Here is a 15723-nt window from a genome sequence, read left to right as displayed (position 1 = left end):
CCACTGTGGCATGAAAACATCACTGTACCCAATCTGTGCCATTATGGAGCAGCAGGAGTGTTTTGGACCTGTGCCTGCAAATTCCCAAATAGTATATAACCAACCTAACGTATGGCCCCATTGTCCATTCCAAAGGAGAAATAGACAGGAGCGAACAGAAATCGCCAGTTTAAACCCCACATCATTCTTCACAAAGTAAATCTTTCCTGAATGGTTCACGCTGGGGTTGTTTCTCCATCTGGGGTTGATGTTGCGTAGATGGCTATTTTTCAAGTGTGAGCCTAATGAGTAAGAATTGACTGCCTATTCTTGAGTTGAGTGCATCAGCCTGAACCCAAGCTTATCTTGAAGTGGATGTTTTTCAGCAGGGATTCTTGGAAAGGAAAGAAGGAACTGGCCATTTTGTTTCCTCCAGTCCCCTTCCAAACCAAGCAAACTGGGTCTAACTAAGGCCTGCTAACTCAGCCCAATAATGCAGTGTGTAGAGGTTTGTCCAGTCAACTTTAGGGAATGTTAGTGTTTAAATCCTGTGACTAAAGTTCTAGCTGGGTAAGGTTTGACTTTTTTTTTATCTAGATGAATAGCAGCCCCCATATTTAATTCACCCTTGAAGCATATTGTGAAATAATGGGCTGCAGAGAACCCAATCCTGTTTGTGTGTTTTTTAAAAATTTGCTTATGGGGATTAGATTTAAGGTCACTGCAGAACATCTTTCTCAAATTTTGAAGTCAAATTGCTCCCCCCCACCACCTTGCACAAACTTCAAACAATGCAACTCTTAACAGTAAAACTGGTTATCCTATCAAATCTTTGTGCATAACGTAGTCATATTTAGGTGTGCACCTTGTTCATAGAAATAGATTTCCACAATTATTTTTTCTGCCCTGTCTATCATAATGGATAAATTTTCAGTTTTTGTCAAAAGCTACATACCTTTAGGACTTATCTGAGAATGTCTTCCTTTTCCCCTTATTGATCTGATCTGTTTCAAACCATCAAAATTCTGGAATTCTCTCCCTAAAGGCATTGTAGGTCTATCTACAGTATGTAGACTGCAATGATTCTAGAAGACAGCTCATCACCACCTTCTTGAGCAATATATGCTGGCCTAGCCAGCAATGCCCACAGCTGGGCATTTAATCAGTAGAAACTCAGTCATCTGATTTTAAGGAATTGATTCTGTTGCAAACTGTCCTAAATGTTAAACAAGCATTTGTTGATTGATGGTACTTCAGAAGGTAATTTTGTGAGCCAGGATAACTTGGAAGTTTCATGAGAAAAGCAAGCTGATTATTTAATTGGAACAAGGTTAAAAATCACAACACCAGGTTATAGTCCAGCAGGTTTATTTGGAAGCATTAGCTTTCAGGGCACTACTCCTTCAGCAGGTGGTGGTGAAGGTTAAGATCATACTCAAAATTTGTAGCCAAAGGAGTCCAGTGTCATGGAGATGTGATACAGTCAACAATCTTAGATTAAAACTTTCATCCTTTATAATGGGATGTGCTGGTTTCTGTTCTTTGATATGTAAATCCCAGAATTTCTTTTCAATTGCATTCTCGAGATAGCTCAGGTTTTTAAACAATTCTTTTATGTTGCTTCTGGGTTCAATGTGCATTCAGGTTAGAGTTAGTCACAGTTACATCTTGGATTTATTTTAAGATTAAATTTCCTTTTTGGAATATTTTTCTTTCCCTTAACTGGTTAATATTCATGTTCTGCATCTGTCTCTGCCCAAAGAGTGATTGCTGCTAGTTGTTGAATATTTAACATTAGCTAACTGTTGGAAGATGAAGAAGAATGTTTGAGTTTATCCAAATGATCTCATACTTTGTCTCTGTTGGGAAGTACCTACCTTTCTTTGGAACTTACATAACACTCCATATGGGAACTTGCAGGCACATATCCAAAGCATCCTTGCTGCTTATCCAAGAATATTTTGCTTTCTATATGCCTTTGTGCAATATGGACTTTTGGTAGCTAGTATCAGACTTAAAAACATTAGTTTGAAGATAATTGATTGTAATTGTTTGGTCTCATTAGTCACTGATTTCTTGTTCAGTCTCACTTAAACAAGTGACTTTACTTATAAGTAGAGAGTGGGGAAATTAAGTTTTTTTTTAAAAACAAAAAACAGATTGGGCACAAATTGGTTTGGATATTATACACCACATTTGGTAAAAGATCAAATTTATAGTAATGAGAAAACATTTTCTTTCAGATGTTATTTTTTAGTTAATTTCACCAAGGAATAAACAGTTTACTCACTCTAATTTAGTAACTGTATTTATTTAAAATTTGGTTGAAAAAGTCTCATTTTTAAGAAGTGCATTAAAATTAATTTTAAAAAGTATGCTAAAAATACAACTTTTTGGTCACCAAAGATAACATGTCTCAAGTCTGTCATTTCAGTTCCTTCAATGTGTAGAGTACAGTATTTATATAAATAATTCAAATATTGCAGGAACAGATTATTTTTTCAAGGCAGGAAGTACACTCACCACAAAAATCACAACACTGGCTCCTGTAACTTTCCATGGCTGCATTTCTTTATTTAACCTTCAACTTTGATTTGATACTTTTCCAGATCTTCATTGACCAATCCTACAGAGCTAGCCATCTCAACTAAAGTAGGACTTGATTGTAGCCTATTCCCCACCTATGTAATCTCTCACTATGGGCAGGATTTAAATTCCCAGCTCCCTGTAAAACACAGGATGAAGTATTGATTAAGAACCTACTAGCAGCAGAATCCAGAAGCAAATGTTTAAGTAAGTGACTATGAATGCTGTCCAACAACAAAAGATTGAAAGTACTAATAGAAATGTTGTTGATTTACACTGAATCCCTCTGAAGAATTTTTGCAATATAAGAATTAAAGATATCCACAATTAACAGCTCATCTTTTTGGAAGGTGATCATCTCTGTGGGATTGCTAGTGACTACAGCTTTGGTCCTCTGACAATTAAAACTGTGGGAGTAGGAAGGGGGTCATCTAAATTGATGATCCATCATTGAATACCTCCATTCATTGGCTGTACTTCAATCTCAGTGGGACATGAGTCAATGCTCTCAATCGTCAATAAGGCCAATTAAATCACCCACAGATTTCCAGCAGGAGAGTAGCTGTCATCCTCCTCCCATACCATCCCACCAATACTGCCTCCCTCAAAATAACTTATAAGTAAAATGATAGCATCAGATAGATTAAACTGGCCATTAGTAGGAATTGCTGGCATACTCCCCACCTGTTCTGCTTGCACATCTTGAAAATGCCTTTCATTCCTGAGCTGAAGGGCTGGTACTTCCTTCAGAAATGTGCCTTCTGTTAGCAGATTAAGAACGTGATTGTTGTTATGTTCACGCAGACTATTTATTTTTAATAAAATAAAGGCTTGGTGACAGGAAAGAGATGTAGCAGTGTAATTTCTTTTTGAGTGTCAGGTGATGGAGAGCAAGAGAAGTGAAGGTGAAAATATTTGTGCGACTTTAGCAAAGAAATGTTCAGCTAAGCTTTGGCATTGTAAGAAGATATAAAGCAGAGGGAATTCTGACATCTACACAATCAACATCCACCCCCCACATCTGCTAAGTGAGATAGGGCCGTGATATAATGGTAACCTCACTGGACTGTAATCCAGACCTCTAGGCTAATGCTTTAGGAACATTGCTTTAAGTGTCAATGTTGATCATGGTGAAAGTTGAATTAAATAAAATCTTGAATTTAAAGCTGGTCTAATGGTAACCATTGCTGGTAAGTGGGAAAACCCATCTGGTGCTTTAATGTCCTCTATTATGGGAAGAAATCTGCCAGCCTTACCTAGTCTGGCCTGTATGTGACTCCAGAACCACAGTAACATGGTTTACACTTAACTGTTCTTTGAAATTGCCAAGCAAGCCATTCAAATCATGGACAACTATGGATGAGCAACAAATGGTGGCCTTGTCAACAATGCCCATGTCCAATAGAAGAATATAAGTAAACTGGAGGACATGTTCCTTCATCTTTAGTATTGTTTGTAGGATCTTGCTGTGATAAAATGCTGCTGTGTTTGGCAAAGACCATCAATGTACTTCAAGATAAATTGCTGAATATTGGGGAAGAGTGAGTCAGCTCACCCCTTCTCAATCTTCCACAATACAGGGAGTCATAACATTAACTTTGTTTCTCTGCTCACAGGCTGTCTGACTTTAAGTTTATCTGGCATTTACTCTCTTCACTTAGGAAGATTTATTCACTCTTCAGCACAATACTGAAGCTCTCTCCACAAATTTAAAAATTTGTTAACTAATTTCTTCTCGCAGAAGGAGACCATTATACGGCAAACTTAATTCAATTTTATTATGTCTTTTACTCATTTTGTAGGATGTGGGTGTTGCTGGCTTGCCAATATTTAGTTGCCCGTCCCTAGTTGCCCTTGAGAAGGTGGTGGTGAACTGCTGCCTTGAATCACTGCAGTCCACCTGCTGTGGATTAACCCATAGTGCCATTAGGGAGGGAATTCCAGGATTTTGACCCAGCGATAGGGAAGGAATGGTGATTTATTTCCAAGTTAGGATGGCTAGTAGTTTGGAGGGGAACTTGAAGGTGCTGGCATTTCAGTGTATCTGCTGACCAAGTCCTTTTGGATGGAAGTGGTCGTGGGTTTGGAAGGTGCTGTCTGAGGATATTTGATGAATTTCTACAGTGCATCTTGCAGATAGTACACACTGCTGCCACTGAGCATTGGTGGTGGAGGGAGTGGATGCTTATGAAAAATTTGCTAATCTTGACAAAAAAAACATAAAACAAACATCCACACAGGTAAGAAGTTAAAAACCGATATTGCCAAATGAAGGTGGAGGAATATACAGTTTAAAAACCTGAGGGTGTCTGTGATGTAAAGTATTATCACGTACCAAGGTTGTTTAGTTGATGACTTGACCATCAGCAGTAGCAAAAATTTCATGTGTTTTATTGACTTCTATATTCTGATGTTTCTTTTTTTATCTGTCTTGTGATCAGGCGCTTTTCCTTTTTTTTGAAAGCTTTCTCCAGCTTCAGTTTTGCTGTCACAAATCTCTCCTTTGCCACATGTAGCTCCTTGGCATTCATGCCATATGCTTTGTGTGTTCAATCTTCAGAAGTTTTTAGATTAGATTCCCTACAGTGTGGAAACAGGCCCTTCAGCACACCAAGTCTACACCGACCCTCCGAAGAGTAACCCACCCAGACCCATTTCCTTCTGACTAATGCACCTAACACTATGGGCAATTATGCATAGCCAATTGCACCTGACCTGCACATCTTTGGACTGCGGGAGGAAACCCATGCAGACATGGGGAGAATGTGCAAACTCTGCACAGTCGCCCAAGGCTGGAATCGAACCTGGGTCAGCGGGGCTGAGGCATTGGTACTAACCACAGAGCCACAGTGTTGCCTTTGTTATTTCTTTTCAGTTAGCTAATTGTAGGTGGGGCTGTATCTCTAAATGTGAAAATTTCCAGAGGTAAATTTCAAGATAGGTGTTTCTGAATCTTTTTTCACACCTGACTGAGTTGACTGGTCTTGGTGCCTTTTGATAAAATGTTAATTTCAATTCTAACTGCTTTCATTTACTCTACATTGATTTCATGAAGCTTGGTTAAACTTGAGTAGTCAGGTAATTGCTGTAGCCATTTTAAGCCAGTGATTTTGACCCTTTATTGAATCTAATTTCAGTTTATGAATGCTCTTGACAATTGATTTGAAAAATAAGTAATCCTTATTAATATCAAGACAATATGGAGACAATTATGAATTGTAGGGTTAAATATCTGCCTTTCATCAAGCATAGGCAAGCTGGATAAACTTCATCCACACAAACCTGTAGGTTATCGCTCGATTCTGTAATAAAGGTCATATTTAATTGACGTACCTGTTGGAAATGTAATCATTTTACCCTCCGATTTATGCTTTTGTTTAATTAATTTACAATTTTATTGAATTGTATTTAAAAAATAATTGAGCTAAAAATTCGGAATATATTTTACTAGAATTGAATGCAGTAGAAATTTTGCAGTCTTATAAAACACTGTACGTTCAGCTTGCCTTGAAGCTCATAGAACGGTTCTGCCAAGCTCTGATTTGAAGAAAAAAATATCCCTTCAGCTGTTCATGTTGCAGTTATGTCACTGGAATCCCTGCGGCTACATTAGGAACACTAAATTGCTCCGATTGTGACTGCCCTGAACCTGTATAGTTAAAATTCTTCTGCTTCTGGTGCCCGTGAACCTGTGTAGCCGAACTATGTGCAGGCTATCACATGCCCTCTGAAGGATGTAGCTCAACTAATGCTCAGGCACAGATTAATCCTCGGTACTAATTCACCGCCTCTATCGCTCAAACTCATCAGGACAGGCCAAGTGGGAATTATGGTTTAGCTATTAACAAAACCACCAAGGGGATTTCTATGAGATAAGGTTTGCCTGTTTGCTTATTTTTCAAACATTTTCAGTTTGACATTTATTTTCCTATCTCAGTCCAGTTCTGTTAATGCACTGTTCTTGAGATTTATAGTATGTGTGATGCCTGCAAGGGTTGAGGGTGTTGAGCTGTGAAGGTTCGCAGTGACCTTTTTAATTGTATGCATGAGGCTTTCTGTAATGCTTGGGCCATTTTTTTCTCTCTCTGCAGTGCATGAAGATTTGAAGCTCAGTAACGGTGCAGATAATTTCAAGGTCTTTCTGTTGTATCGAAGATGTCAGGCTCGTACGAGGAATCTAGTGGATTAGAGGAAACGACTGATAGTTTCTGGGAGGTACTGCAACTTTCTTGCTACACTTTGGAAGATGAGACTTTTGCAAAATAATTACTTAAGCTACGTCTGATTTATCTTAAAGTACGTGTTGCAGTAGTTTTCTTGTTACTAACAGGCTTGGTAAATTGCAGTCTAATAAAGGGTTAATGGGTTCTGACGCTTTAATATACATGGTTGAGTGCTGTTATTCATTCATCAGGAATGGTGAGAACAGTATGTGTGTATTGCAGAAAATGTGCTGCAGCTTTTCTTAAATGATTAATGAAACCACGAATGATATTGCGTTGGTACTTAAGTCCAATGTGAGCAAGAACTCACTCGCCACTATCTATTCATGACCGAGCCTGGTATTTAACTATGTGCATATGGCCTGAGTATAATGTATACATACCTTTAAAGGTACCTCCCACTGATGGCTTAAATGGCTTATTATTTTAAATTATTCATTAAGAAAAAAACCTGGTAAATGCTTGCTTGCAAATATTTTATCAGAATTTTTTTTAAACCCCTTTAGCAGGGTGATTAAATTTGGAATGTGCCTTCCTAAAAAGCACAACTGCTGTTTTATTTCTCTCTTCTTCAAGGTGCTGACCTTTGCTGAGCTATCCTCTGCGGTTTGTAACCCTCCAGAGTCTAGCTCAAGTCGCTATTCTTCATGTGAGCCTGGAGACTGAGCGTCAATAAGCCATTTAATCTGTACTGAGACGGTCTTTGCTAAGCCAAATTCTCTCTGTCCTTGCTCTATTTACCCAGTGTCATTGGGTAACCATGGTGGGGGGAGAAGGGAAAGACCTGCTGGTGTGTGCTTTATTTTTCTCTTCCCTCTTTCGGCTAGCCTAAAAATGTAAAGGGCTATTTTAGCACTTCAACTGATACACTGGTTAGATGTTGAACAAATGACCATTTGTATCTAGATCTATTGTGGTAGCTTTAACTACAGGGAGAAGTAGCCATCTAAGGATGTGTTGTGTTATTAATGCAGATACTTTTTATTTCCCAAACTTCCACAATCCAGAGACTACCCAAAGACAGTGGTGCTTTATTGGCAAATCCTAACCAGTACTATTCGTAATTTTGTTTGTAATCAGTCGTATCTTGATAGAAAATATTAGACCTTCTTTTCATCCCTGTGGGAAACTACTCGCCCTCCGCTTTGCCTGCTGCTACTCTCATGGTTCAAGAGGCAGGGGTTGTATACTTCAGGTGCCTTTTCCTTTTTACTCAGTTCAACTACAAGTTTTCTGCCTCCTGTTCAAATGCTTTAACACAACTGTAGGAACGACTGGGTGATAGATTTTTTTTCAGATATAAGAGGACTAAAGCGATCAGAATCCAAGAATGGTTCCAGTCACATTTAAAACTGGCTTGAGTGTCATTAGGACTAACACAATCAATCTGGCCTTTACTACCAGATATTAGATGGGGAAAATGTAAGCAATTTATTTAATTAAAAAACATTACTTGTAATTTCTGTATCTGTAATTGAAGAATATTAATTTCTATCATCTACCAGCTATAGAAATATTGAGAATTCTAATACTTGATATTATGAAATTAAGTTGGTCTATCATAAATGGAAATCTTGCTCTGTAGCCTACTTTAAACAGTTCAACCTAAATATTGATTTGAACAATGTTGGAAAATAAAATTCTGTGGCAATTTCAAAATGCCATGATGCAATTAATAAGTGGTCCTTCAATACCAAACTTTTAAAATCTCTTGCCTTTCTGAAAGTTATTATCGATGTGATATATAGATTATCACTAGGAGCTCATCCCAGTGTGAGTATAGAGAAGTGATGGGACAAAGAGTGGAAAAAGAAAATACCGTCAAAGACGCTGTTAATTTGGCTGTGCTTTGTAATACAAAATAAGCACAGTGTACACTGTGTTGCAAAAAGCAGTTGCTTTATGATGTTGTTGTTTTTTCCTATTTACTAGTTTTCTAATTTTAGTTACCAAACTTATTGGACAAAGACAAAAAAAAACCTGGAAATGGCATTTTTATGCAATTGGCATTTCCCAAAATTGTTTGAGTTATATTGTTCCTAATGGTGAACTGTCCCTGAGCTTCAGTTAACCACTCTGTAGTGCTAAAACCCACTGGAATTTTGGTATTTTATTCTGTATCCTATGTAGAGCTGGAAAAATAACATAACAGGGGACTGAAATGTGTAATTCTTTATGGATCTCAAGGAAAAATAACATCCAAAGTAAAAAAAATTCAAAAAATATCTTCATAGCTTGCTTTTTAAACTTTTTTTGTATGTTTCTTTTTTTTAATAAAAGAAAAATGACATTTATTGTCCTAGCTGGAAGAAGGGGCAAGCTTCCTCCTCCCAAACATCTGCTGGTGACTACCTAGAGGTGACTACATAGATTTCTGTAGCAAATACTGTTATATCCAACCTGGCAATATGACCTTTCTCAGGTTTATTTTTCTGTAAAATCTGGATCCTTCACAAATAAATACATTTTAGTTAAATTAGGATTGTAGAGAAGCTTTTTTTAAATAAGTGTATTATTAGTTTATGTAACACTTATTGAAGAACAAACTATATTTAGAATGTCCAACTGAAGTGAAGGACTCAAGTTGTTCCTCCATGTTGTAGGACACTGACATTTTACTTGCAATTGGAGAGAATAAAGGCAAACTTTATACCTCCATATCCAAATATTGAAACAGTTTGAAATGACCAATGCAGGATTGCAAATATACACTTCTCATTCACAGACCAGTGCTACTTACCTGTGTGTATTACAGTGCAGTTGCTGTTAAAAATATCAATTTAAAAAAAAATTAGCATGATTTGTTTTATCTACATGCAGTGCATCTAATATTTGTGCACTGATTAATCTTTCCATCTTAAAATATTCTGTTCTATCATTCATATTAAATGGAAAATTGACAGCAGCTTCCAAAGGGCCATGGAGGAAGTAAAGAAATACAAGAAAGTACTTATACTCAGTTATGTGTGCGGCTTCAGGCAGAGAGAAGGACAAGGGAAAATCTTTCCAGATAAATGTAGGTCATGAAATTAGTGTTCTAATCTGTACTTGGTAATGATTTTTGCACTTCTGTAAATTGATTTTAATGAATGCAAGTAGCAAAATGTGAATCACAAGATTTAGCATCAAGCTTGATACTCTGTCAACAATGCATTAACTTGCATCAGCATGAGCTGTTATGACATTCTAGACAAACATTTTCTCCAGACAACCCACTTATTGAGAATCATTTGGGTACAAGGAGTAAAGACCAGATTGCACGTAAAATAATAAATTCTTTCACCTTGTTTAGAAAGTTGAGGGGTGATCAGATAGAATTCAGCAGGGTAGATGGCGTAAGGCTATTTGTGTGGTACTGGGATCTAGAACATGATGAAATTATACTGGGACATTGCTTCTAAGTTTGTATTCCTCAGTCTTTCAATCTTTATTATATAATCTGAAAATCTTCACAACATGCTGAATGTGTTTGGGTCTGTTAAAATTTCTGTTAAAATTTACAGGACCAATGTTGAGGAAGTCAGTCAGGTATTGATCCTAAGGAATATGAATCAAAGTGGTAATAGAATTGGTATTGGTTACTGTGATTGGATAGATTGGTGGAGCTTCCTTAATCCATGAAAGACATTAAGTATTTTTGACATTTGAACCATAAAATTTGAATTTGGCATTTGAAGTTCATCAGATGTAGCATGTATAACTTCATCAATTTATACAAATTTAGGTATTTCTGTGGCTCAAGTAATTTTTTAAATTTAAAAAAATTTTAAATGTGGCAGTTATGATAGAATCACTTAAAAAAATGTGAAAGAGTATTGTTGAAATTATAAATGCAAGGGCTAGGATCTCAGTAACAACAAGAGAAAAGTAGGTAAATTGTGCAGACTTTTTTATGAGAAAAAGTAATCAGCAATGCATTTGAATTTTAAACCAAAATGATGGGTAGGGTGATAAATGAAATGACTTTAATACCTTTTTTTCATTTCTTCTTCATGCTTTGACTCAGTTTTGCCAGTGAAGGTTCAAAACACTTTATTACAACTTCTACTGCAGTTGAAGTTCACTCCTGAGTAAAGGTAACACATTAAATGGGTCGGTAGTTTCTTTTTAGTTCTTGGTGAGTGCAGACTCATTGGAAATTAATCACAATTTGACGCTTTTGCCAAATTTATCAGGGGTTGTGCAATGTGAGCTATGGAAAAATTTGTGACCGAATCGCACTAGGAGTCGAGCAAGGCCTAGCTCAACTTCTGGATCATTTCATGCCATCATTTATACTTTTGACAAGCAGCATGTGGAAAGGCTACCTGGAGTGTGTGACAGGTTCGTTGTCCCCCTGTCTCCATGCCTTAGGTCCTGATGACCAGTGGTTGGGTGATGGTGTTCAAGGGGTGTCCTGGAGAGGGGCACACCACAAAGGTTTGAATCTGGCTCGACATGGCAACCTGGTTGTAGAGGCAGCCAGGTGGTCGCACAACTGGCTGCAGCTTCTTGACATTCCGGACTATTGCATCCTACGTGTGTGTCTGCTGCTCCTGTTCAGGTCGTTACCACAGAGTCCTGTCCTGCCTGAAGCTCAGCAGGTGCCTGGTATCCAGCAATCCTTCGAGCCTGGGCTATTATTCTGCTGCCGGCTGCGGACTTGTCACAGTGATATCCTTACCGGATTGTGTACCCATACCTGTTTAGGTTTAACTACCTCACCAAGGCACTGGATTCCCAGCTAGTGAAGGTTGCAGGAGGCAGTCATGCCAATCCTTCCTCTGAGGTCTCTGTATTCATAGAAAGTCAAGGAGGTAGCTTCTGAGGGAGTCAGCTGTTTCACTACAGAGGTGTTGGCAATACTGGTGCTACCAGCAGGTCAAATGAATGCCTGTGATGCCTGCTGTATGGTTGAGTAATGAATGAGACTATAACAGGGTACTGAGAATTGTAGTGGACTGAAGAGTGATGCGTACTTGCCAGGACATGGATGTCTTTGCATCCTCACAGGAGCAAACCTGGTCTTCTCCTGTATGGGCCAACTTTCTCTCCTCATATGATGTGAGGAACCTAATGTCTGGCACTCTACCAGGCATACAGGATCTCTCTGCTCTGTTATAGGCTGTTTACTCCTGTGATACTTGTGTGTGATAAAGTGGGTGGTCCAACTTTTTGTCCCATTTCAGGTGTATGTAATGTGGTGAAATGTCATGAATGACTGAGTAGGCTGAACAGAGGCCATACGGGATTAGTGGTGTGGGAGGAAGAGGAGAAAAGAGAGCAAAGAAGGGAAGTTAATGCAGGCAATAGTGTGTGTGGAGGCATGAGTCTTGACAGGAGGTGGGTGCAAGAGAAGAGTGTGGCCATTACCCTAGTGCAAGGGAGAAATTCATTGACTTTCGTATAGCACTAATGGCTTTTCCTTTGCATTGAGATGACCTTGGACCAATCAGCCAGAGTCAGGTATTATGGGGGCCTCTGACAGTCCTCTGGAAGGAAGACACCTCTCCTTTGCTCCACACACTTGACCAAGACCTCCAGATCCTTGCAGGCCCACCTTCACCTCCTCTGACATCTTGCAGAAATGAACATGACTGAGCAGAGCAGCTTTGGAATGCCAGTGCTCACCTGGATGCACAGAAGCCTCTTAAATATCTCTTGGCAGTGGATATCTGCTGATGGCAAATTGTTCTGGAAACTGAGTGTGGTAAGATGGGGTTGGAATCAGACATGAAAAATGACATACAGGTGTGCTAGGCATTTTAATGAGGTGTATTTGATGAGATGTACCAAGAAATCTTGCTTGGTGAGAATTCCTGCAAAATATTTGCACTCTTGCACTTAGCCGAATGTTAATCTTAATGTGAGAAACTGTGAGGGTGAGTCACTTAGGAAATTGAAGCAATTCACATTGGAACAGTAGTGAATGATTCTTGCAAGTGTGGCGAAGGCTGAATGGGTTAGTAGGTTCTCTGTACCTACTGATGCTAATCCTAATTTTTGGAATAGTTTGTGCTGATGATAAACAACGCCTTCTATTCTCCAGTCCTGAAAACCCCACCCCTACCAGCTCTGTTTTTCAACATATCTACACCTTCCAGCCCTTCCCATGTGTTCCATTCTAGCTCACTAGTGCCAGTGATAACTTGTTTGTTGTGCTTCCTATAGTTCAGAAGATGGTTTGCAGCTCTCTTAAGGGTAACCAAAACATCAGCTACACTCAAGGAAGTCCATTCACTTATCTAGAAGACCCTCCTGGGAGGCTAGAGAAAATAATTTGGTGGGAGGAGTTGCGATATAGGGGTGGTGGTGCTGTTGCATGCACGAGTTTAAAACATCAGGAAAAACACTGGCATGTTGGAAATCCAACTCAATCCTGCTCAGTTTGGAATTTAATTGATATGTTTGGAGGTTTCTAGTATTTAAATATTTAGTCATACAGATGTCCAGCATGGAAACAGACCCTTCAGTCCAACCCGTCCATGCTGACCAGATATCCCAACCCAATCTAGTCCCAACTGCCAGCACCCAGCTCATATCCCTCCAACCCTTTCCTATTCATATACCCATCCAAATGTCTCTTCCAAAGTTCCAAAACAAAATAACAGCATATAAAACAGTAATTGCTGCTCCTGGAGTTTGAGGAAATCACCTCCAGCACCTAAAATACCTCCAAAAAGGAGTATCTGTTACAGCCAGAAACTTTTCCCATCCTCTATCTTGGATTACCCAGAATCCCATAGAAATTAAAAGCACCCTTAACCTGTTATTCAAGTTTTAACAACCAGGTACCCTGAGATGTTTGAAAGATATCGGAATCAATAACGCTCGAGTACAATGGAGATCATGTTGGCTATTTGAAGCTGACTGTTTGGAATGTCTTTAACTGCTGAATAGGACAACTGATTCCTTGCCAAAATGAAAGGCCTTTGCCCACAGTACTTGTTTTGAGAGTGTGCTTTAACTGCTTTAAAGGTGATTTCTAAAATTGTACAGGTCAATCCTGCTGTCTCAGACTTGTACTCAACAACTATCTGCACTTCCTTTTTGGCTTTCATTGCTGTATCTGAGCAAATTATGCAGTTTTACCTTGTACGTTGTAACAGAAGGTACAGGTGCTTACTTGTCTGCACAATGGCTTGTATGGCAGAAAGAAGAGATGCAGAGCTTCAGTTTGAAGGAAGTGATATCCCAAAAACCAGTTTTGAGCAGCAATGCCCCTGAAAGCTGAGACTATCTTAGCAGGTTGGTTGCTGACATGTAGCCTCCTGGAACAAGACTTTTTTCCAAGTAGGCCAGGAGGACTCTCCTTGCCAGTGGCTGACAAGATCACAATGGCCTGAATTTCTTTATCTCCAAATCCTTTCAGAGATGTTTTGTGTCATGTGCATGGGAGGATGTGAAATCCTGCATGACTACATTTTTGATATTTGCCAGAACAGCTAATTATGGAACGTCAGAACAAGACTGCAGTGCCTGGATTCCTACAGTTTGGAGTCATGAACAGCACTCGGAGCACCACCAGATCAGCCTGGAGCATCTGTCAGTCAAATGGAATTCTACTCATCAATGCTTGACTGTCCTGTGACCTTCAGACAATTTTCATATATGGCTGTGCAGGATACCTGGAATTACCAAGATGCATTTTGCAGTCCCATCCCTTTGCACCTGCAAACTGAATCAGCAGATGGGTCCTTGGACATATGGGTAACTCTCCAAGCATCTGGTTACTATCCCTGAAGAAGCCCTACCACAGATACAGCTGAAGTTACATAAGCATAACAGCACTAATGGAGCAAGCCATTAGCTGACAGAAGGTAGTATTTGGGTCCTTGGACACTTGAGTTGTGCTTCAGTTTGTACCAGCAAAGGTGTCTCGAATGGTAGCCTTTTGCTTTGACTTGCACAACATGACATTGCAGAGAGGACTAAAGCTTCAGGAAACAAAGGGCAAGGAACACTTCCTTTATCTTTTAGAAGAGGAAGAAGGCTAGCAACAAGGGATCTTGGCTACATCAGGCTAGAGACTCTTCCAATGAGCTTCTAAAAGTATGGTCCGGATAACCTCTGGGTGCTGCCAGACACTTCGTTTTTGTTTCAGATTTCCAGTATCTGCAGTTCTTTTTATTTGTATAGCAAGATATATGTCATAAATCTATTCAGTGAGGGACAGTAACTAAGCAGTGCCCTTATCCCTAAATTAGCTAATTAGTGGCGAGATGAAGGCTATCCATCCAATTCAGAATGGAGTATAGGGTCTTGAAGCTGGAATCTAATTTTTATTCCTTGCAATTTTTAAGAGGCAGAGTCCTACAGTTCTGCTTAAAGAAAGCAAGTGAACTGTCTTCAGCAGCTAGGTTACATTGTAGAGCGTGTTCCCACCCATTGGGCAGCCTGCAACCATTGTAATAACCAGAAGGCATAGAGGGCCTCAAAGCCTGCATGTGAGTGCTGGGCCCTGGTCTGTTGGAGGCTATGTACAGGCAGCTTGACTAATCCTGGATGTCTCAGGGAAACTAGAAATTTCCAATCAGTGCCTGACAATTAGCCTTTAAAGGACTTTTCAAATATTCTAATTGGGAACTGTCTAATTGTGGATAGGCATTGTGTTGACCTGGCCATCTTGTCCCTGGACACATGGTCAGGGAGCGGTATGGTGCCAATAAAGTCTTCCAGTGACTTGGATATTCACATCCAACTGCCTTCATCTTAATCCCCATTGCGATTTGAAAACCCTTGTCCCTGTTTTCATATGCCCTTTTGTCTACCTGTCCTCTTGTGGCTCCCTTGAAAATTCCAGTAGAAACTTTTTCCACACTTCATGAGATGCTAAACTGCCAAAACAAAGCCTTCTATTTAATGTTTGTCTATGGGATGTGTCATGCACTGGCAAAGCCAGCATTTATTTTCCATCCCATGACCGATGGAGAGTGCAAGCCATTCGTAAGGGCAA

General features: G+C 39.3%; 1 protein-coding gene across 5 annotated transcripts in view; it reads left to right on the top strand.

Moving 5' to 3' along the window:
• Positions 1–15723, top strand: part of pacsin1b (protein kinase C and casein kinase substrate in neurons 1b) — a 304569-nt gene that overhangs the window by 180586 nt on the left and 108260 nt on the right. For 4 of the 5 annotated variants that reach the window (XM_060845553.1, XM_060845548.1, XM_060845550.1 and 1 more), the window contains exon 2: positions 6657–6780. In XM_060845553.1, the coding sequence (XP_060701536.1) occupies positions 6721–6780 (60 nt within the window). In that variant the 5' untranslated portion in view covers positions 6657–6720. Of the gene's footprint in view, positions 1–6351; positions 6443–6656; positions 6781–15723 lie in introns of those variants that run through there. The other variant, XM_060845549.1, reaches the window with a different exon arrangement.

The sequence above is a fragment of the Hemiscyllium ocellatum genome, chromosome 26, assembly GCF_020745735.1.
Source record: "Hemiscyllium ocellatum isolate sHemOce1 chromosome 26, sHemOce1.pat.X.cur, whole genome shotgun sequence".
NCBI classification, from domain to species: Eukaryota; Metazoa; Chordata; class Chondrichthyes; order Orectolobiformes; family Hemiscylliidae; genus Hemiscyllium; species Hemiscyllium ocellatum.
Note: the sequence above shows the minus strand (reverse complement) of the source record. Positions and strands in the feature narration are given on the sequence as shown.